This window comes from Mastigoproctus giganteus, chromosome 13 (assembly GCF_048544385.1).
Source record: "Mastigoproctus giganteus isolate SK-2022 chromosome 13, ASM4854438v1, whole genome shotgun sequence".
In the NCBI taxonomy this organism is placed as follows: domain Eukaryota; kingdom Metazoa; phylum Arthropoda; class Arachnida; order Uropygi; family Thelyphonidae; genus Mastigoproctus; species Mastigoproctus giganteus.
Window position 1 is genome coordinate 59,665,550 of NC_143587.1, and position 23,915 is coordinate 59,689,464.

General features: G+C 39.8%; 1 protein-coding gene across 3 annotated transcripts in view; it reads right to left on the reverse strand.

The window, feature by feature from the left end:
• The window catches only part of LOC150076090 (cationic amino acid transporter 2-like), a 259,400-nt gene that overhangs the window by 81,735 nt on the left and 153,750 nt on the right, over nt 1-23,915 (reverse strand). For all 3 annotated transcript variants that reach the window (XM_090387002.1, XM_090387001.1, XM_090387000.1), the window contains exon 9: nt 15,946-16,085. In XM_090387002.1, coding sequence (XP_090243128.1) covers nt 15,946-16,085 — 140 coding nt within the window. The remainder of the gene's footprint in view (nt 1-15,945; nt 16,086-23,915) is intronic.

The window sequence follows — 23,915 nt, forward strand, 5'->3', positions numbered from 1 at the left end:
AAATGATAAAGTATTTGATACTGGCCTTGATTTGTTTACTTTAGTATTAGCAGTGGCAAATGATGCAAGCCAAAAAAAAAAAAAATACCCAACTCATGTGTCCATCCCCACTGTTAATTTGTCTAATCCTTCCTTAAATTTATTCAAACTACCCAATACCACAACACCAAACAGAAGTTTGTTCCAACAATTGATTACAATCTGGCTAAAAGCAAATTTTTGCATATCTATCCTTTTTCAATTTCAATTTATTTCCTTAAGTTTGTTGTCTGAGAAAGAGTAAGGATGCCATCAGCATTTAGTTTACTGAATTAATTTAAAACCTTAAACAGACCTCCTAGGGGGCCTCATAGAAAAAGAAAATACATGGTTGTGTTAGGGTTACTAAGAGTAAAAACAGTTGCATGTATATTTGTATGTACACTAATGCTACGAACATAGTAAATTTAATGAATTTGAAGTACTGGTCAACTCATCAAATGCAAACAGACATTGTGGGGTTATCAAAGACATGGTGTCACTCAGATATAAGAGATTCAGAATTTGAATATGGAGAGTACAATTTATACAGAAAGGACAGGAGGTGGTGAGGGGTTATGCTGTTAGTTAAGAAGAATGTAAAATCAAAGGCAGTCCATCCAGTGGATGTGGGAGGTCAGTGCAATAATGAGTCAGTTTGGTGTGACATAAGCACTGAGAAGACAAAAATGAGAGTAGGAGTGTGCTATAGACCTAATGACCATGATGAGTATAACAAGCAATTGAACATATATATAGTGGGTCAGTAAATAAGAATGCCTTATAATGGGGGAACTTTACAGATATTGACTGAACTTACATAATATGGATGATTGTTTACTACACCAGCATGTTAGAGAGGTAACAAGAGAAAATAATACTCTTGATTTGATTATCAGCAGTGATTCTTCATGCATTAAGAATCTGTAGATAAAAGACACACTATGAGGCAGTAATCACAGTGTGCTCATGTGGGATTTACTTAAAGAATGAAGTATTGTCAGTGACAGAAGGAAGTGCCTTTGCTGTCATAAAGATGACTATAATGGTCTTAGAGAGTTTTAAATCCTATGCAGTGGGAATAACTGATGAAATTACCAACAGCAAGTTACCCACCGAAATATGTTTTAAATATGTTCTAAATGGGAAGCACATTCAGGGATGAAATTGTAGAAGCTACTAGGCTTTTTATACCGACTAAGAGATACTGTTCAAGACTCAGACCTAAATGGATGTCAGATGAACTGATAAGACTTGTAGCAGAGAATAAAAATGCATGGGATGCATATAAATTATTGAATACAGATTACTACATTAGATATAAACTTGTGTGCAATCAAATTACAAAGGAGGTTAGGCAAGCTAAGTCTGATTATGAGAAGTCTCTGGAAAATAATGCAAAGAAAAGTAGTAAAGACTTCTTTATTCATGTAAATACTAGAAGGCAGGGGACAAATCACATTGGTCCAACAGATATGAATGGTTTAACTGTTGATGATCCTGCTCAGGTTGCTGAAAAACTGAATAGGTATTTTGCATCTACATTCACACATGAGGAATTTTTTAGGAATGGGGATGCTGGAAGTAGGTCAAATTCTGATAGGGAGCTGAATAATTTTGGGATAACAAAGCAGATTTGAAAGTGGAGGAGAAATTCTTAAAGATAAACAAAAAAAAAAGTACCGAAGATGGACTGGATCTATTCATTTATGAGAGCATCCTTGGATTCGGGGATAAGCATCCTTGGATTACGCATCTCCAGTCCTTGCGGGTGGACTGGAGATGTGTAAATATATCCCCACTTCACAAAGGGAGGATCAAAGGGTGGCGCGAGTAACTAGACCTATAAGCTTGACTTCTGTTACACTGAAAATAATGGAGTCATTGGTTAAAGAAGTAATGCAGGATCATCATTTATACTGTAGTCGCAGAATGGGTTGGTTAATGGGTAACCTTGTCTGACCAATCTGATTAATCACTATGATACAGTAAAAAAGGAATTGCAAAACTTAAATTTCAAAAAAACTTCTTATACTGTTGCACATAAAAGACTGCTGTACTAATTGGAGCGATTTCATACCACACTCTGGGCAGTGTGGTATGAAACTTTGTGTAGCCAGATATGAATTTCTCCGAGCATTGCAGACATGCTGTTTTAAAATGCTTACATAAACAGTTTACAGAGTTTACATAGTCTTATAGTAGCATCTTTGGAGGGGGAGATAAGATGGTCTAAGACTGAATTAAACATAGATCAGCAGTTCTTACCCTTTAAGTGGTTGGCCCCATTTTTAGCATTAGCATTAGCATTAGCATTAGTAGAGGCATATGATGCAAGAAAGCAAGCTTATTCAGCATCAGCCAAAAAAAAACAAAAAAAAAAAAAAAAAAAACCACTCCCATTTCACCCCTCCGTTCGTTCGAAATACCTGTCCAGTTGAGCTTTAAATTTGTTTAGGCTATCAACTTCAACAACCAGTGATGGAAGTCGGTTCCACCAACCAACCACCCGCTGGCCAAAGGCAAATTTCCGCACATCTATCCGACATCCGTCCTTCCTCAATTTGAATTTATGCCCTCTGAGGTGATTATTCTGAGAAAGATGAAGAATCCCATTGGCATTGAGCATGCTCAAACCATTCAAAGCCTTATACACCTCTATCAGATCACCTCGCCGGTGCCTAGTCTCCAGACTCTGTAATTTGCAAAACTTAAGCCTTTCTTCGTAAGAGCAACTCTTTGTTCCATTTACTAATCTTGTTGCCCTTCTCTGTACCCGTTCCAGCAGCTCTACATCCTTCTTGAAATGAGGCCTCCAGACCTGTATACAGTACTCAAGATGTGGCCTTACCATTGCCTTATACAAGGGAATAATCACCTCCTTATCCCTGCTAGAAAAATTCCTCTTTATCATTGACAAGACACCATGAGCTACTCTTGCAGCTCGTCTGCACTGCTCAGAGAACTTCATATCTGCCTGCACAATTACCCCCAGGTCCTTTTCATTCTCCACCACTGTCAGTGTAGTACCGCAGAGTTGATACGTTGATCTGGGGTTACTGTTTCCCATATGCAGCACTTTACATTTGTCGATGTTAAACCTCATTTGCCACCTCTCAGCCCATCTGTTCAACCTGTCCAGATCCTGTTGCAGCAGCATAGCGTCAGTATTGTCCTTAACGACCCTGCCAACCTTTGTATCATCTGCAAACTTGGACATTAAACTTGATATCCCATCATCAATATCATTCATAAACACCGAAAACAACAACGGACCCAACACTGAACCTTGAGGAACTCCACTAATAACATTAGTCCACGTTGAGCAGTGTCCATTGATTACCACTCTCTGTCTTCTGCCACTCAACCATCCCCTTATCCATAGCAGCAATTTGCCTCCAATGCCACACTGCTCCAATTTGTGCAGCAGTCTTCCATGTGCAACAGTATCAAAAGCCTTTCTAAGATCCAAATATATAATATCAAAGTTATTCCCTGCATCCAGTTCTTTTGTGACTACATCATAGTATCCAATCAAATTGGTCAGGCAAGACCTGCCCTTAACAAAACCATGCTGCGTCTGAGCTATAACTGAATTCTTGTCTAGATGATCCTGCAGTGCTTCTTTAACCAGTGCCTCCATTAATTTACCTGGAACAGAAGTTAAACTAACAGGTCTATAATTACTTGTGTCAGCCTTTGAACCTCCTTTGTGAATTGGGGTCACATTTGCACATCTCCAGTCCATAGGTACCTCCCCTGAGTCCAAGGAAGCTCTCATAATTATGGCTAAGGGTTTGCTTACTTCCTTTGCTGCCTCCTTTAATATAACTGGATAGATCCCATCCACCCCAGGTGCCTTTTTTATGTTTATCCTCAACAATCTCTCCTCCACTTTCCTCTCAGTTATTACAAAATCATCCAGCTCACTGCCAATGTTTACTTTACCTACATCATTCTCCTTCCTGAATAACTCCTCATGCGTGAATGTAGATGCAAAATACTCGTTTAGATTGTTAGCCACCTGAGCAGGATCCTCAACTGTTGAACCATCAATATCCAGTGGACCAATCTGATTCATCCCTTTCCTTTTCGAGTTCAAGTATGTAAAGAACTCTTTTCTGTTTTTCTTTGCATCCTTTGCCAAGGATTTTTCATAGTCTGCCTTTGCCTGCCTAATCTCCTTTGTGACTTGGTTACAGACCAACTTATATCTATCATAGGCTTCCATGTCACCCATTAATTTGTATGTATCCCATGCATTTTTCTTCTCTGCCACATGTCTCATTAGTTCATCTGACAACCATTTAGGCCTAAACCTTGAACAATATTTCTTAGTTGGTATGTAAAGCCTGGTAGCCTCCAAGATTAGTTCCTTGAATGCTTCCCATTTTGAGTTTGCTGTTGGTAACATCATCAGTTGGTCCCACTGTATAGAATTTAAATACTGTCTCAGACCATCATAGTCACCTTTACGAAAACAAAAACCCTTCCCTTTACCTCTGATGGTAGTTACCTCCTTGAGTAAATCCCACTTCAACACACTGTGATCACTGCCACCTAGTGGTTCATTTATCTGCAGGTTCTTAATGCATGAAGAATCACTACTGATAATCAGATCAAGAGTATTGCTCCCTCTTGTTGCCTCACGAACATGCTGATGTAGAAAACAATCATCCAATAAATCCACAAAAGCCTTGCTAGTGTGCGAGTGACCAACCCACAAATTCCAGTCAATATCTGGGAAATTAAAATCCCCCATTATAAGACTCTCTGATTTACTGGCCCACTCTATTTCCCTGTACAATATCTTATTATACTCATCAGAGTCATTAGGCCTATAGCACACTCCTACTCTCAATTTTGATTTCCCTATGCTTATGTCACACCAAACTGACTCGACGCTGCCCTGTCCATCGATGTCGACTGGCTTCACTTCCTTGGACTTTATGTGTTTCTTAATTAATAGCATGACCCCTCCTCCCCTCCTGTCCTGTCTATCCTTTCTATACACATTGTATTCCCCAAATTCCAGTTCCGCATTACTTATATCTGTGTGACACCACGTCTCTGATATCCCAACAATATCTGCCTTTGATGTTTTGAGCAATACCTCAAATTCATCAAATTTATTTACTAAACTCCTAGCATTGGTGTACACGCAGGTATACATGCACCTGTTTCTATTCTTAGCTACCCTAACACAACCCATGTGTTTACTTGTACCGCAATGACTACCAGCAGTCTCTGAAATATCCTGCATCCTGTTTTTCAGACTTCTGCTCATTTCAATAGAAGCAGTGCAAGAATCACTTCCACCTCTGCCACTGGCTACTGTTAATCTATTAGTCCTTGTATCCCCCCCAACTAGCAGTTTTCCGACCCACCTAACACTGCCTCGACAGCATCAGCAAAAATTCTTGCACCCTTTCTATTTAAGTGTATCCCATCCCTGTAGAAGCAATCTCTTCTGTTAACAAGTACAGTCCAGGCTGAAAAAAATTCTACCCCTTGAGCCTTGCACAATCCCTCCAGGGCCGAATTGATCGACAAGGCTCTCATCATATACTCCCTCCTATCGTGTCTGGGCAGAATTGCAGACACTTTCAAGTTCAACCCTAATTCACGGCTTTTTTTCAACAGTGACCTGTACTTGCTAAGTAATTCCGCCGGTCTCCTACTCTTAATATCATTAGTGCCAACGTGTACAGCTATATCACCTTTTGTGCCCTTAAAAGATGATATCCGCTCTACAACGTCATCAACCTTTGCCCCTGGCAGACATACCCTGGTCCTATTCCACCTATCCTTTTTACAAAGGATGTTCCCACGTTTCCCTGACAATAGAGTCACCAACAACTACTAGTTCCTGTGGGACCAGCGCATTCTGCCTAGGGGGGCTGCTTCTGTGTTGCCTGATGACCAAGTGCAAGCTCTGGCGTTGATGTGGCAGCTGAGAGCTTGATGGGCCCCTCAATTTATTTCCTTCGAGGGCATCCACCCCATCCCACAAGCATGCACCACTGGTTAAATTTTCAACAATTTAAAAGTTTTAGATTTCACACAATATATTTACCCAGTATCACTTTGTATATTATGCTTTCTGTATGATCTCGTAGGAATCTGCTAACCTGAAAGTCCAGGTCAACAGTTAAGAAATGCTGCCCTGCCTATACAGAATATGTAAAAACTATGTTAACACTTATAGGGAAAAAGTAATAATATTCCACATACACAATAATAAATAATATTCACATATACAATAATAAATAATGTTCCACATATACAATACAATAAATGTTGATTTCAGTTAATGTTGATAAATGTTGATTACAATAAATGTTTTTTTTTCCATATAAGTGTTAACATAATTTTGACAATGCTCTTTCCATGTAAGTTAACATAATTTTGACATACCCTGTATTTAATAATGTTTGTTTAAATATGTTCTGTTAAGGGGAAGTCTTGCCTGACCAATTTGATTTTTATACTATGATTCAGTTACAAAATAGCTGGATGCAGGGAATAACTTTGATATTATATACTTGGATCTTAGAAAGACTTTTGATGCTGTTGCACATGGAAGACTGCTGCACAAATTGGAGCAATGTGGCATTAGAGGAAAATTGCTGCTATGGATAAAGGGGTGGTTGAGGGGGAGGAGACAGAGAGTAGTAATCAATGGACTCTGCTCATCATGGAATAATGTTATTAGTGGAGTCCTTCAGGGTTCAGTGTTGGGTCCATTATTGTTTTCTGTATTTATAAATAATATTGATAATGGTATATCAAGCTTAATGTCCAAGTTTGCAGACGGTACAAAGGTTGGCAGGGTTGTTAAGGACACTACTCACGCTATGCTACTGCAACAGGATCTGGAAAGGTTGAGCAGATGGGCTGAGAGGTAGCAAATGTTAATGTAAAGTACTACATATGCGAAACAGCAACCCCAGAGCAACGTATCAACTCTGTGGTACTAACACAGAGTTGATACGTTGTACTGACAGTAAGCTAGAGAATCTTGTAATAACTGAGAGTAAAGTGGAGGAGAAATTGTTGAAGATAAATACGAGAAAGGCACCTGGGGTGGATGGGACCTATCCAGTTATATTAAAGGAGGCAGCAAAGGAAGTAAGCAAACCGTTAGCTATAATTATGAGAGCTTCCTTAGACTCAGGGGAAGTACCCATGGACTGGAGATGTGCAAATGCGACCCCAATTCACAAAGGAGGATCAAAGGGCGACAAAGTAATTATAGACCAGATAGTTTAACTTCTGTTCCCGGAAAATTAATGGAGGCACTGGTTAAAGAAGCACTGCAGGATCATCTAGACAAGACTTCAGTTATAGCTCAGACACAGCATGGTTTTATTAAGGGGAAGTCTTGTCTGACCAATTTGATTGGATACTATGATGCAGTCACAAAAGAAGTGGATGCAGGGAATAACTTTGATATTAGCATTAGCATTAGTAGAGGCATTTGATGCAAGAAAGCAAGCTTATGCAGCATCAGCCAAAAAAAACACACTTCCACTTCACCCCTCTGTTCTTTCAAAATACCTGTCCAGCTGAGCCTTAAATTTAGGCTATCAACTTCCACGACAAGGGATGGAAGTCTGTTGCACCAACCAAACACCAGCTGGCTAAAGGCAAATTTCCGCATGTCTATCCTACATCTGTCTTCCTCAATTTGAATTTATGCCCTCTCAGGTGATTATTCTGAGCTAGAGGAAGAATCCCATCAGCATTGAGCATGCTCAAACCATTCAAGGCTTTATACACCTCTATCAGATGACCTCGTCGGTGCCTAGTCTCCAGACACTGTAATTTGCAAAACTTAAGCCTTTCTTCGTAAGAGAAACCCTTTGTTCCATTCACTAATCTTGTTGCCCTTCTCTGTACTTGTTCCAGCAGCTCTACATCCTTCTTGAAATGAGGCCTCCAGACCTGCATACAGTACTCTAGGTGTGGCCTGACCATTGCCTTATACAAGGGAATAATCACCTCTTTATCCCTGCTAGAAAAATTCCTGTATATCATTGACAATACTCCATGAGCTACTCTTGCCGCCCGTCTGCACTGCTCAGAGAGTTTCATATCCGCCTGCACAACCACCCCCAAGTCCCTTTCATTCTCTACCACTGTCAATGTAGTACCACAGAGTTGATACGTTGCTCTGGGGTTGCTGTTTCCCATTGTGTAGTACTTTACATTTGTCAATGTTAAACTTCATTTGCCACCTCTCAGCCCATCTGCTCAACCTTTCCAGATCCTGTTGCAGCAGCATAGTGTCAGTAGTGTCCTTGACAACCCTGCTAACCTTTGTATCGTCTGCAAACTTGGACATTAAGCTTGATATACCACCATCAATATCATTTATAAATACAGAAAACAATAATGGACCCAACACTGAGCCCTGAGGGACTCCACTAATAACATTAGTCCACGATGAGCAGTGTCCATTGATTACCACTCTCTGTCTTCTCCCCCTCAACCACCCCTTTATCCATAGCAGCAATTTGCCTCCAATGTCACACTGCTCCAATTTGTGTAGCAGTCTTCTATGTGCAACAGTATCAAAAGCCTTTCTAAGATCCAAGAATATAATATCAAAGCTATTCCCTACATCCAGTTCTTTTGTGACTGCATCATAGTATCCAATCAAATTGGTCAGGCAAGACTTCCCCTTAACAAAACCAAGCTGTGTCCGAGCTATAACTGAAGTCTTGTCTAAATGATCCTGCAGTGCTTCTTTAACCAGTGCCTCCATTAATTTTCCTGGAACAGAAGTTAAGCTCACAGGTCTATAATTACTTGTGTCAGCCTTTGATCCTCCTTTGTGAATTGGGGTCACATTTGCACATTTCCAGTCTATGGGTACCTCCCCTGAGTCCAAGGAAGCTCTCATAATTATGGCTAAGGGTTTGCTTACTTCCTTTGCTGCCTCCTTTAATATAACTGGATAGATCCCATCCACCCCGGGGGCCTTTCTTGTGTTTATCTTCAACAATTTCTCCTCCACTTTACTCCCAGTTATTTCAAGATTCTGTAGCTTACTGCTAGAGTTGAATACACCTCTGGCATTCCCCTTGCTGAATAACTCCTCATGTGTGAATGTCGATGCAAAATATTCATTTAGTTTGTTAGCTACCTGAGCAGGATCATCAACAGTTGACCCATCAATATCAAGTGGACCAATCTGATTCATCCCCTTCCTTCTAGAGTTTACATAAGTAAAGAACTCTTTGCTGTTTTTCTTTACATCCCTTGCCAAGGATTTCTCGTAATCTGCCTTCGCCTGCCTAACCTCCTTTGTAATTTGGTTGCATATCAACTTGTATCTATCATAGGCTTCTGTATCATGTGTTAATTTGTAAGTATCCCATGCATTTTTCTTCTCTGCCATATGCCTCATTAGTTCATCTGACATCCATTTTGCCTAAACCTTGAACAATATTTCTTAGTTGGTATGTAAAGCCTAGTAACTTCCAAGATAAGTTCTTTGAATGCTTCCCATTTTGAATTTGCTGTTGGTAACATCATCAGTTGGTCCCACTATATAGAATTTAAATACTGTCTCAGTCCATCGTAGTCACCTTTACGGAAGCAATAACCCTTCCCTTTACCCCTAATGGTAGTTACGTCTTTGAGTAAATCCCACTTCAGCACACTGTGATCACTGCCACCTAGTGGTTCATTTATCTGCAGATTCTTAATGCATGAAGAATCACTGCTGATAATCAAATCAAGAGTATTACTCCCTCTAGTTGCCTCCCGAACATGCTGATGTAGAAAAGAATCATCCAATAAATCCACAAAAGCTCTGCTAGTGTGTGAGTGACCAGCCCCCAAATTCCAGTCAATATCTGGGAAATTAAAATCTCCCATTATAAGACTCTCTGATTTACTGGCCCACTCTATTTCCCTGTACAGTTTCTTATTATACTCATCAGATTCATTAGGCCTATAGCACACTCCCACTCTCAATTTTGATCTCCCAATGCTTATGTCACACGAAACTGACTCAACACTGCACTGTCCAGCGATGTCGACTGGCTTCACTTCCTTGGTTTTTATGTGTTTCTTAACTAATAGCATAACCCCCTCCCCCCTTCCTATCCTGTCTATCGTTTCTGTAGACGTTGTACTCCCTAAATTCCAGTTCTGCATCCCTTATATCTCTGTGACACCACGTCTCTGATATCCCAACAATATCTGCCTTTGATGTTTTGAGCAATACCTCAAATTCATCAAATTTGTTTACTAAACTCCTAGCATTGGTGTACACGCAAGTATACCTGCACCTGTTTCTATTCTTAGCTACCCTAACACAACCCATGTGTTTACTTGTACCGCAATGGCTCCCAGCAGTCTCTGAAATATCAAGCATCTTGTTTTTCAGGCTTCTGCTCATTCTAATAGAAGCAGTGCAAGAATCTCTTTCACCTCTGCCAGTGGCTACTGTCAATCTATTGGTCTTTGTCTCCCCCCAAGCTAGCAGTTTTTCGACCCGCCTAACACTGCCTCGATAGCATCAGCAATTATTCTTGCACCCTTTCTATTTAAGTGTATCCCATCCCTGTAGAAGCAATCTCTCCTGTTAACAAGTACAGTCCAGGCTGAAAAAATTTCACCCCTTGAACCTTGCACAATCTTTCCAGGGCCGAATTGATCGACAAGGCTCTCATCGTATACTCCCTCCTATCGTGTCTGGGCAGAATTGCAGACTTTCAAATTCAACCCTAATTCTCGGCTTTTGTTCAACAGTGACCTGTACTTGTTAAGTAATTCTGCCGGTCTCCTACTCTTAATATCATTAGTGCCAACGTGTACAACTATATCACCTTTTGTGCCCTTAAAAGATGATATTTGCTCTACAACGTCATCAACCTTTGCCCCTGGCAGACATACCCTGGTCCTGTTCCACCTATCCTTTTTAGAAAGCATGTTCCCCGTTTCCCTGACAATAGAGTCACCAACAACTACTACTTCCTTCGGGACCAGCGCATTCTGCCTTGGGGGTTCCCTCTGTGTCATGTGATGCCCAAGTGCAAGCTCTGGCATTGATGTGGGCAGCTGAGAGCTTGATGGGCCCCTCAATTTAGTTTCTTCGAGGGCATCCACCCTGTCCTTTAAGCTCTCATATAGGCCCACAAGAACGCTGAGTTGTTGCCTGATATCTATACACTCCTTGCATCGCACACACACACAAAGACATCCCCATGGCAGTATCATGTCCCATACCCGATTGCTCTGCAAACATCAAGCAAACAGTGCATTTTATAAGGCTGTGAGTCAGAGGACAACTGCCCCCCTCAGTTCTGCTCTGAGCCACAGCACTTCCATTAGCTTGAGCCTTTTGCTTTTCTGCTCTGGTCTGAGTCATGATTCTATTAATTTATTAATTAATTATAATTAATTATGCTATGTTATTAATTATGTTAAATATAATTAATTATGTTACGTTTGTTATCTAAGTCGTTATATGTATTTATTTAAAAGTACAATTTAACTGCTAACGAAGTTCAACTAACGCTATCTAGTTCGGTATATAACTATCGTATCACAAAGGCGGGAACTTACGAACTTTATATCTACGGACACTTAAGTATTAATTTACTTTCAAATTTCGCTGTCTCAATTCAGAATAAACTAACGATCCTTACTAGGTCTATAAGCTACTTACAGAAATAATTTGATGTAAAAAATATTCAATCAAGCGGCTAAATATGGCTAAAGAACTTCTCGTTTAGCGGAGTTGCAAACACGTGGATACCCTCACCGATACTTTTATGCAATTACAAGGCCGAATAAAGTATAAATACACCAAATTAATCAGAAAATCACAAAATAATGTTATACTACTAAATTTAAATCAAAAGTTTTAGAAAAACAATAATTTCAAATCAATAAATAAGAAAAATCCACTTAGCGGCTTTGAACACGACCGTCTCCTGATATTATATACTTGGATCTTAGAAAGGCTTTTGATACTGTTGCACATGGAAGACTGCTGCACAAATTGGAGCAGTGTGGCATTGGAGGCAAATTGCTGCTATGGATAAAGGGGTGGTTGAGGGGGAGAAGACCGAGAGTGGTAATTAATGGACATTGCTCATCATGGACTAATGTTATTAGTGGAGTCCTTCAGAGTTCAGTGTTGGTCCATTATTGTTTTCTGTATTTATAAATAATATTGATGATGGTATATCAAGCTTAATGTCCAAGTTTGCAGACGATACGAAGGTTGGCAGGGTTGTCAAGGACACTACGCTACTGCAACAGGATCTGGAAAGGCTGAGCAGATGGGCTGAGAGGTGGCAAATGAAGTTTAACATTGACAAATGTAAAGTACTACATATGGGAAACAGCAACCCCAGAGCAACGTATCAACTCTGTGGTACTACACTGACAGTGGTAGAGAATGAAAGGGACCTGGGGGTGGTTGTGCAGGCAGATATGAAGTTCTCTGAGCAGTGCAGACGGGCTGCAAGAGTAGCTCATGGTGTATTGTCGATGATATATAGGAATTTTTCTAGCAGGGATAAAGAGGTGATTATTCCCTTGTATAAGGCAATGGTCAGGCCACACCTAGAGTACTGTATGCAGGTCTGGAGGCCTCATTTCAAGAAGGATTTAGAACTGATGGAACAAGTACAGAGAAGGGCAACAAGATTAGTGAATGGAACAAAGGGTTGCTCTTACGAAGAAAGGCTTAAGTTTTGCAAATTACAGTGTCTGGAGACTAGGCACCGACAAGGTCATCTGATAGATGTGTATAAAGCCTTGAATGGTTTGAGCATGCTCAATGCTGATGGGATTCTTCCTCTTGCTCAGAATAATCACCTGAGAGGGCATAAATTCAAATTGAGGAAGACAGATGTAGGATAGACGTGCGGAAATTTGCCTTTAGCCAGCGGGTGGTTGGTTGGTGCAACAGACTTCCATCCCTTGTTGTGGAAGTTGATAGCCTAAATAAATTTAAGGCTCAGCTAGACAGGTATTTTGAAAGAAGGGGGGGGGGGGTGAAGTGGAAGTTTTTTTTTTCCTGTCTGTTGCTGCATAAGCTTGCTTTCTTGCATCATATGCCTCTACTAATGCTAATGTTTTCAATTTGTTTTGCTTATGGAGAATAGTACATGTACATCACTAACTCACTTATTAATTAAACAATAATACAGATTCTACTTACCTTGTTATGGCTTTATAAGATAAAAACAATTTTCTTGAAAGTTTGGCGTTTGCAGTGGTCACAAATACTCATATTAATGAAATAAAAGTCCAACTCACATTGGTCAAAGAAGGGGGGGGGTATGTAATATATGCTGTTGTTGTTATTTGGTTTTTACGAGCATTAGCAACTAAGGCCATATTGCTCTGGTTGTTGTTGTTATTTGGTTTTAAGGAGCATTAGCAACTAAAGCAAATTAGGGGTAAAGGGAAGGGGTATTGCTTTCGTAAAGGCGACTACAATGGACTGAGACAGTATTTAAATTCTATACAGTGGGATCAACTGATGATATTGCCAACAGCAAATTCAAAATGGGAAGCATTCAAAGAACTTATTGTGGAAGCTACTAGGCTTTACATACCAACTAAGAAATATTGTTCAAGGTTTAGGCCTAAATGGTTGTCAGATGAACTAATGAGACATGTGGCAGAGAAGAAAAATGCATGGGATACATATAAATTAATGGGTGACATGGAAGCCTATGATAGATACAAGTTGATCTGTAACCAAGTTACAAAGGAGGTTAGGCAGGCGAAGGCAGATTACGAGAGATCCTTGGCAAGGGATGCGAAGAAAAACAGCAAAGAGTTCTTTACTTATGTAAACTCTAGAAGGAAGGGGATGAATCAGATTGGTCCACTTGAGATCGATGGGTCAACTGTTGATGACCCTGCTCGGGTAGCTAACAAACTAAATGAATATTTTGCATCGACATTCACACATGAGGAGTTATTCAGCGAGGGGAATGCCAGAGGTGTATTCAACTCTAGCAGTAAGCTAGAGAATCTTGTAATAACTGAGAGCAAAGTGGAGGAGAAATTGTTGAAGATAAACACAAGAAAGGCACCTGGGGTGGATGGGATCTATCCAGTTATATTAAAGGAGGCAGCAAAGGAGGTAAGCAAACCCTTAGCCATAATTATGAGAGCTTCCTTGGACTCAGGGGAGGTACCCATTGACTGGAGATGTGCAAATGTGACCCCAATTCACAAAGGGGGATCAAAGGCTGACACAAGTAATTATAGACCTGTGAGTTTAACTTCTGTTCCCGGAAAATTAATGGAGGCACTGGTGAAAGAAGCACTGCAGGATCATCTAGACAAGACTTCAGTTATAGCTAGGACACAGCATGGTTTTGTTAAGGGGAAGTCTTGCCTGACCAATTTGATTGGATACTATGATGCAGTCACAAAAGAACTGGATGCAGGGAATAACTTTGATATTATATACTTGGATCTTAGAAAGGCTTTTGATACTGTTGCACATGGAAGACTGCTGCACAAATTGGAGCAGTGTGGCATTGGAGGCAAGTTGCTGCTATGGATAAAGGGGTGGTTGAGGGGGAGAAGACAGAGAGTGGTAATCAATGGACACTGCTCATCGTGGACTAATGTTATTAGTGGAGTCCCTCAGGGTTCAGTATTGGGGCCTTTATTGTTTTCTGTATTTATAAATGATATTGATGATGGTATATCAGGCTTAATGTCCAAGTTTGCAGACGATACGAAGGTTGGCAGGGTTGTCAAGGACACTACTGACACTATGCTGCTGCAACAGGATTTGGAAAGGTTGAGCAGATGGGCTTCGAGGTGGCAAATGAAGTTTAACATTGACAAATGTAAAGTACTACATATGGGAAACAGCAACCCCAGAGCAACGTATCAAATCTGTGGTACTACACTGACAGTGGTAGAGAATGAAAGGGACCTGGGGGTGGTGGTGCAGGCAGATATGAAGTTCTCTGAGCAGTGCAGACGAGCTGCAAGAGTAGCTCATGGTGTATTGTCAATGATATATAGGAATTTTTCTAGCAGGGATAAGGAGGTGATTATTCCCTTGTATAAGGCAATGGTCAGGCCACACCTAGAGTACTGTATACAGGCCTGGAGGCCTCATTTCAGGAAGGATGTAGAGCTGCTGGAACGAGTACAGAGAAGGGCAACTAGATTGGTGAATGGGACAAAGGGGTTCTCTTACGAAGAAAGGCTTAAGTTTTGCAAATTACAGTGTCTGGAAACTAGGTACCAGCGGGGTGATCTGATAGAGGTGTACAAAGCCTTGAATGGTTTGAGCATGCTCAATGCTGATGGGATTCTTCCTCTAGCTCAGAAAAATCACCTGAGAGGGCATAAATTCAAATTGAGGAAAGACAGATGTAGGATAGATGTGCGGAAATTTGCCTTTAGCCAGCGGGTGGTTGGTGGGTGGAACAGACTTCCATCCCTTGTCGTGGAAGTTGATAGCCTAAATAAGTTTAAGGCTCAGCTGGACAGGTATTTCGAACGAACAGAGGGGTGAAGTGGAAGTGGTTATTTTTATTTATTTATGTTACTTTTTTTTTTTTTTTTTTTTTTTTTTTTGGCTGATGCTGCATAAGCTTGCTTTCTTGCATCAAATGCCTCTACTAATGCTAATGCTAATGCTAAAGACATATTGCTCCGAGGATATGCGGTGGTCATTCTGTGACCTTTCCGCATCCTCCGTATTTGGTGGTGACGGGCTCAAACCCCGGTCTAATCAAGAAGCATGTGCTAAGCACTGCTGCTCCTGCCCACCTGGCTACGTAATATATGCAGACTTCATTTTTCGTGTAAATTAGTGAACAGAACACACCACTAATAATTTGCAAAATTTTGATATTAACTACTAATATATAAATTTATATATCTTAACCAAAGAACTATAAATTACATTACCTGCAAATATACCACAAATTATTGTGGAAATAACAGGTGTTTTAAAACGAGGATGGATAATAGCTAGCCATTTAAAGATAATTCCATCACTAGCCATGGCATACAGAACTCTTGGCAATGGAAACATGGCACCAAGCAGACTAAAATAAAGAGAAATACAACTTTATTTTCAAGTTTACTATTAAATTGAAAGATACTATTCTGTCAGTTTTATCTATAAGATTCTCTTGTGTCTTTAGCAAAAAATTTTTCATATATTTGATTTTAAATATTAATCACAGTATATTAATTCAATCATGCTACAAACAATGGTGACAACACTGCATGGTGTGGAATTTTTTGGTCCCCGAAGTATGGTTCAAAATTGGTATGATAATTTTTTCAAAGTACGGTATAGTACAAAAAGTGATATTTTCTCCATGTCTTTTTTTTTTAAACCTTTTTTGAACCTTATTTGTACCAACAGTTTCAGAAAAATCTCATAGAGACTGCTTTGTCACGATCTTGAACAAAATCTATGATGGTCAATGAATTACCCTTAAATTGGTATCACAATTTTTCATGTCAAATTTGACTTGAAAAATCTTCATCATTGCACAAGATGAACAAATAATGAAGTGAATGCAGAAGTGGTAATAATCTGCATCAAAAATTATTACATTACATCCAAGCTGAATGATTTAGATGTGTTTTTGCATTAATGGGTCAATTTTTGCCAAGAAATACTTGTGGTGTTTGTGTTTTTATAGAATTGTTTTATAGTGAAGAGGATTTATCTGACAATCAAACTCTGATTTGGCTAAATGATGATGACAAATGAAAATCAGAAGAGGGCCTAAACAAGTAGATCCAGAATCAGATAAAGCATTGAGAAAGAATCTCATCCATCTAGAGCTCTCAAATATGTCTATGGAGAAAAGATAAATTTAAATGGTGTAGTCAGCCTCATGGAACTGGAGAGATGAGGAGTCTCAATTTAATTATGCATCTTCCTTGAGGGAAAAGAGGGAAAAAATTAAAAAGACAAAAATGTATTAATGAACTTGGAAAGGTCAGATTGAGTTGCATCCTCAATGATGTGTTGCAAAAACAAAACTTCCATGATAGATATTCAGTACCATGTGTGGTCTAAAAATTAACGATTGCCACTCCTCTCTTTCAGGTAAGTCTGTGGAATTAGCAACAGCATCATTTTCACAGTCTACCACAGAAACTTTAAAATAACTTGCAAACTGGTCAACCTTATATGGAAAAAATCAAGAGAGATGCTGTTTATGTTTGTTTAGAAATGACAGACATTTTACTATATGCAATAGCTGCCATAAAACTGTTTGCAAAAAACATAGCACAGTTGTAATTATGTTTGCTAATATCTTATGTAAATATTTTTAATATTAAAAGCTTACACACTGTAAATACAAAGTACCATAATAATTACATCATATTTCAAATTAATAAGTTTTAGTTTTATTCAGTTTTACTTTTATGTAACAATGTTCAAAAAGTCATGCTTGTCATGTATTACAATTGGAAAAGGACATTACATAGTTTCTTCCCATGTGGTAAAATTTATATTATATATAATCATAAAATAACACTATTATACCACATGAAAATTCTTATACTACAATAATTTGTTAGCAGGTGATGTTTTGGGATTCTTGCTGAACTCTTTTTTTTTTTTTTTTTTTTTGTTTTTTTGTTTTGGTAGTTGTTGGCACATCAGCTTCTGTGGCCATAATGCACCTCCCAAGGTTTTCGAACCCGCAACCTTTAGGTTGCCAGGCAGGCGCTTTACCCGCCCGGCTAGCCCGGTTGGCTTGCTGAACTCCTTCAGACCATAAATGCTATGGGGGATATTAACAATATCTTCACAACATGAAAATTACTATGCAATTAATTAAGAAATTATAACTAATATTAAGTTAAGGAATGTATACACTTGCATTAATATAATGTTGAGCATACAGACGATTTAGAACTCTATAGTCAAGTTAAATCACAAATTAAATATTAAATAGAAACATGACAATTATACCTACATACACTTTGGAGGAACTGGACTTCTTACTTCCTGCACTATAATACAAACAACAAAAACTTGCCTCGTGCAAAGCTATATAAAAAGAACCAGATGAGATATGGTTTGAGGTTATCAAGGCCAGATGGACAAATATTGAATATGGCCTCAGGACAAAGGTCAAATATGGTGAGCTGGTTCCAAGCTAAAGATATGAGCTGGGAATTCTTCTGGATATCTTGGTGGTGCACAATCTAAAAGAGGCCCAATGCTGTTCTGCTGTTCACCAGGTAGTATTACATGGTATGTGTTATGGGTGGGAGGCATGGAATGTAATCACTTCTTTGTTTCCTTTTCTGCTGTTGTTTTAAAAATGTTGAAATAAAGGTCATCAAAATTTGATCCCAGTTTTCTGTTAATGGAAAAGGTCACTGAAGAGCTTAATAAAAAAAGGCTATTTTGAAAAGGTCACTCACAAGCTGGATTTAGGGAATAATTTCAACATTGTTTATTTAGATTTCAGCAAAGCCTTTGACTCAGTCCCACATGAGCGGTTGCTTTATAAGCTGGAACAGGTTGGAATCACTGGGAAAATCCTTAGATGGATAGAAGGATGGCTTCGGGACAGGAGGCAGAGGGTTGTGATAAATGGCTATTCCTCAGATTGGGTTGATGTAAGAAGTGGGGTTCTCCAAGGATCAGTATTAGGACCACTGTTGTTTTTAATTTTCATAAACGACATTGATGAAGGAATAGAGGGCGTGATGTCTAAATTTGCAGATGATGTTAAAATCGGTAGAGTAGTTAATGATCACTGTCAAGCTGAGCTTCTTCAGAGAGACCTAGATAGACTTCAGGAATGGTCAGAAAAATGGCAGCTATGCTTTAATCCAACAAAGTGTAAAGTATTACACCTGGAAAACAGTAATCACAAAAAAACTTATTCACTTGGTGGAATTCAACTAAACCCAGTACTGGAGGAAAGGGACTTGGGTGTTACAATACGGTCAGACATGAAATTCTCTGAGCATTTTTAACAGGTTGCAAGGCCCATGGTGTCCAATCGATAATCTATCAAACTTTTGCAAGTAGTGATAGGGACATGATAATCCCATTATATAAGGCTTTTGTTAGACCACACTTGGAATACTGTGTTCAAGTATGGAGGCCGCACCTAAAGAAAGACATTGAGCTTCTTGAAAGGGTGCAAAGACGGGTAACTCGCCTGGTGAGATCGGCAAAAGGGCATCCTTATGAAGAAAGACTTCGAATATGTGGGTTGCAGAGTTTGAAAACTAGACACCTTAGAGGAGATTTGATTGAGGTGTTTAAGGCTCTGAGAGGCATCAGTAAAATGAATGAGGATGAAATTTTCAAGATTATAAATGATGCTAGAACTAGGGGACATAAATTCAAGTTAAGGGGGGAAATGTTTAGATTGGACTGCAGGAAGTTTTATTTTAGCCAGCGAGTTATAAATTACTGGAATAAGTTGCCTACATGGGTGGTAGAGGCTGGCAGTTTGGGTAAATTCAAAGGTCATCTGGATAGTACCTTTGGATGAGGGAAGTGCATAGGATGATAGGTTTAATTTCCTTTTCTTTTATTAATTATTATTATTTATTTATTTATTATTATTTTATCATTGTTTTATTCGGATATTTTTTTTTTTTTTTGGCTGGTGCAGCATAAGCCATAGACTTTCTTGCACCATGCGGCCATTACTAATACTAAGGCTTCCTTAAAGGTTCTTTTGAAGTTTTGAACTGTGGTGAGTAAGATGTGTCCTCAAATTCTCAAAGATTGCCTCATTGGAAGGCATAGTAGGCTTTATCTGATTTGTCAGACCTACCATACTGCACATTCTTCCAGTGTTCAAGTCTTGACTGAAGATGTCTGTAGGATTCATCCATGTATAAGGACCCACCACCACAACTTATGTAGTATGTTGGCCCTCTTGGATTATCTTCCAGTAATTTAAGCCTTTGTTTAAGGAAGATGAGCTGCTGAAGAAGGTGGCTGTTCCTTGTGTTCTGGCTGCTTTCACTATCTTTTCAATGATGCCTGAGACATATGTGATACATATATATGGGAGATCTTGCATTTTTCTTCTGCATTCATTGACTTCTTTTTTGTTCTGGTCTATTACTTTATTTATCATGTGGAGTGGGTAACCGATGTCGTTAGCTATTTGGGTTATGGTTGAGAGTCTTGAGGGCCCAAAGTATATTATAATTTCATTATTCCTATTTTTGTGAAGTGGGCATGAGCCAAGCTGTACTGGATGATGAGACCTGTATCAGTAGGTTTTCTGTGGAGGAGAATATCCAGGAAAGGCAGGGAGCTCATTTCTTCTATTTCCATTTTAAATTTTATGGATTGGTGGAAGCTGTTTAGGTAATTGTGGAAACTGTGTAGTGTAGGTCATCCAGGCTGCCATCTCAGATGTATAATATTTCATCATCAACATTATGCCCCTAGAATTTAGGTTTTAACCTTTGACCATTTAGGAAAGAAGTTTCCAGCCAGGTCATGAATACCTCAGCCAAGAGCAGTGAGAATGAGTTGCCCATGCTGAGACACGATTAATTTCAAAGTAATTTTCATGTTGTGAAGATGTTCTTATATCCCAACATAGCATTTATGGTCTGAAGATGGGGATCAGCAAGAATCCTGAAATATCACCTTGTAACAAATTAGTGTAGTTAGTGTAATATTGAGCTTGAGCTTGATTATATAAGTTTAATAAAACTTATTTGTTAAGAATTTTCATGTAGTATTATTTTATTATACAGGGTGTCTCAAAAATATTGGTGCAAACGTTTAGGTGAGGTAGGTAACATCTAAAGGAAAGTGAATTGCATAGGAACCCATAATCGGAAACATCACGGGAAAGTAGTAGCAGAGGCACAAGAAGCAGAAATGACACAAGACAGTAATTAGTGGCAAACATTTATTTGACATAATATTAACAATGGAGTATGAGATGGATGCTATATTGTTATTTTTTGTTATTTTTAGTTTTTAGGAGCATTAGCAACTTAAGGCCATATTGCTCCGGGATATGCGGTGGTCATTCCCTGACCTTTCCGCATCCTCCGTATTTGGTGGTGACGGGCTCGAACCCCGGTCTAATCAAGAAGCATGTGCTACGCACTGCTGCTCCTTCCCACCTGGCTACGGAGGCGCCTGAGATGGATGCATTTCATGATGTTACAACAGATACTCTTAGGTTCCACCATGAGACGCGATGCATGCATGACACTGAGGCAGCATGGATTGGCGCACATGGTCGAACACACATGGAATTTCTTTGACAGTAGCAGCAGCACAGATGAGTCTCGCGACGAGATTCATTTCCGTCTCCACAGGCAATTCATACACAATAGATTTTAGCCCCCCCACAGAAAGAAATCAAGGCCCGATAAATCAGGTGAGCGTGGGGGCCAGGCAATGGGTCCACCACAGCCAATCCATCGACGCCCAAAACGCTTGTTCAAATGGTCACGAACACACCTTCCATAATGAGCAGGCACCTCATTATGTTGCATCTCACATTTGCTGGAACATCGTCAAGTAACCCTGGTAGAACTTGTTCAAGAAAGATCCGATATTTAGCAGAGTTCATGCAGGATGGTAACAGGTATGGGCTGACTAAGCGGGCACCGACCATACCTTTTGTTTGTTTTTTTTGGTAGTTGTTGGCGCATAGGCTTCTGTGGCCATAATGCACATCCCAAAGTTTTTGCAGTACTTTGATCCAAACCCGAGGTGGGAATCGAACCCCCGACCTTTGGGTTGCCAGGCAGGCACTTTACCCACTTGGCTAGCCCGGTCGGACCGACCATACTTGCCCACACATTTATTGCAAAGCGATGTTGTGCTGCATGGGGGCGCACATCGTGTGGGTTGTCGTGATCCCACACATGAGCATTGTGCTGATTGAATAAGCCTTAAAACATAGGCTGGAAAATTCAAGTCTTGGATAAACCACTGCGCAAAAGCCACACATGCAGGATGATCTTGGGGGAGCAGTAACTGAACCCTTTGGAGATGAAAGGGGTGTGAGAAATCGTCGTGCCAGACATGCTGTACACTGAAATGAGACACTCCTAAGGCAGAGGCACCAGCACGTGTGCTGGTAGTAGGATTATTCTGGACGGCATTCAACACACTTTATTCCATGGCGGGAGTTCGCGTCGAATGTGGTTTACCTGCACTACTCTTGTTACATCTAAATGACCCATAATCGCACAAATTTTGATGCACACACACAAACAAACGGTGGTCTGGTACATGTCTGTCTGAGAAGCATTCTCCATAAGTTCATTGAGCGGCTCGTTCATTACCCTCTGCTAATCAATACACTAGGTGCATGTCTGCCAGCTCACAGTTGGTATATCGATGCATGCTTTTCGTGCGGCGACTACTACTTGAATGAGCAAACGAGAAACTTTCCCTCTCGCAAACTGATGAACAGCACCATGTATCGACTTACGGTGACATTTCCGGTTATGGGTTCCTATGTGATTCACATTCCTTTAGTTTTTTTTTTTTTTTTTTTAATGTGAACCCCAAACACGAGATGTATTAGAACCTATAGTACTTAGTACCGTGCTTGGGTTGGAGGTTGAGAAGACGAAAGAAGATATTTGTTGACATTGGACTTGAACTTCTGTAGATTGTAATTTTCAGGAAATATGTATGAAGGAAGATTGTTCCAGAAAACGGCAGTTGAATGAATAAATGAGGAAGATGAAAACTCGGTTCTGTGGGTTTGAAGTTGGACAGTAAATGGATGTTGGCTGGTGGCGGCACGTGTTCGGACTGTTTTGTAAGAGAGAGTGGGAATTATAGAAGCCAATTCAGAAGAACAATGCTCATGAAAGTATCTGTAGAAGAGACATGCAGCAGAAACAGTACATCTATGAGAAAGCGAGTGGAGAGATTCTGTTAGAGATGAATCATTAATTAACCTAACTGCCCTCTTCTGAATGGAATCAAGAAGCCTGAGAGAGGTGTTGGCAGCACCACCCCAGATGTGGGAACAATATTCCATGGCAGGGCAGATTTGCGATTTATACAGAGTGGGCAGCTGTTTGGAAGAAAAGTAACGCCGAGAGCGAAAGAGAAAACCAAGTTTTTTAGATGCAGGGGGAAGCAATATTTGTAATGTGCTTGTGCCAAGAGAGATTAGAAGTCAGGGTAATCCCCAAAAGAGATATATCATTTTGCCTAGAAATCGCAGTGTCACTAAAGATAAGCATAGGAGCAGAAGAATCCTTTTGCGAGATATAAGACAAGACTGAGTTTTAGAAGGGTTGAAATCAACTAAGTTGTCTTTGCCCCACTGGAGAATTACCTGAAGATCGGCATTTAAGGAATTGGTAGCAGATTTTCGAGAAGTTGAAGCTGATTGAGCAGGACAAGGTTTCTCAAAATGGAAAGTGGAATGCAATGTGCTATCATCGGCAAAACTATGGATAGGATTTCCAGTCAATCGCAGAAGGTCATTAATATACAAGAGGAAAAGAGTGGGGGAAAGAACTGAACCTTGGGAGAAAGTTAGAAGACAGAGAGCCATCTACCATTACCCTCAGTGAGCGATCAGAGAGAAAACTGGATAACCAATTACTAAAAACAGTTGGCAAACCATAAGATGGAAGCTTGTTTAGAAGAGCTTTATGTCAAACACGATCAAAAGCCTTTGAGATGTCAAGAGCAACTACTTGTGTTTCACCGAACCTTTCCATTGAATTAGTCCATAAATGGGTAACATAAGCCAGAATATTACCAGTGGATTGACACTGACGAAATCCATACTGGTGATCAGATGGAAGGTTTCTAGGTAGTTTAAGAGTTGGTGGTTAATTGATTTCTCCATTACTTTAGAAAGAGTAGAAGTAATTGCAATGGGACGATAATTGGATGGGAGGGATTTGCCACCCTT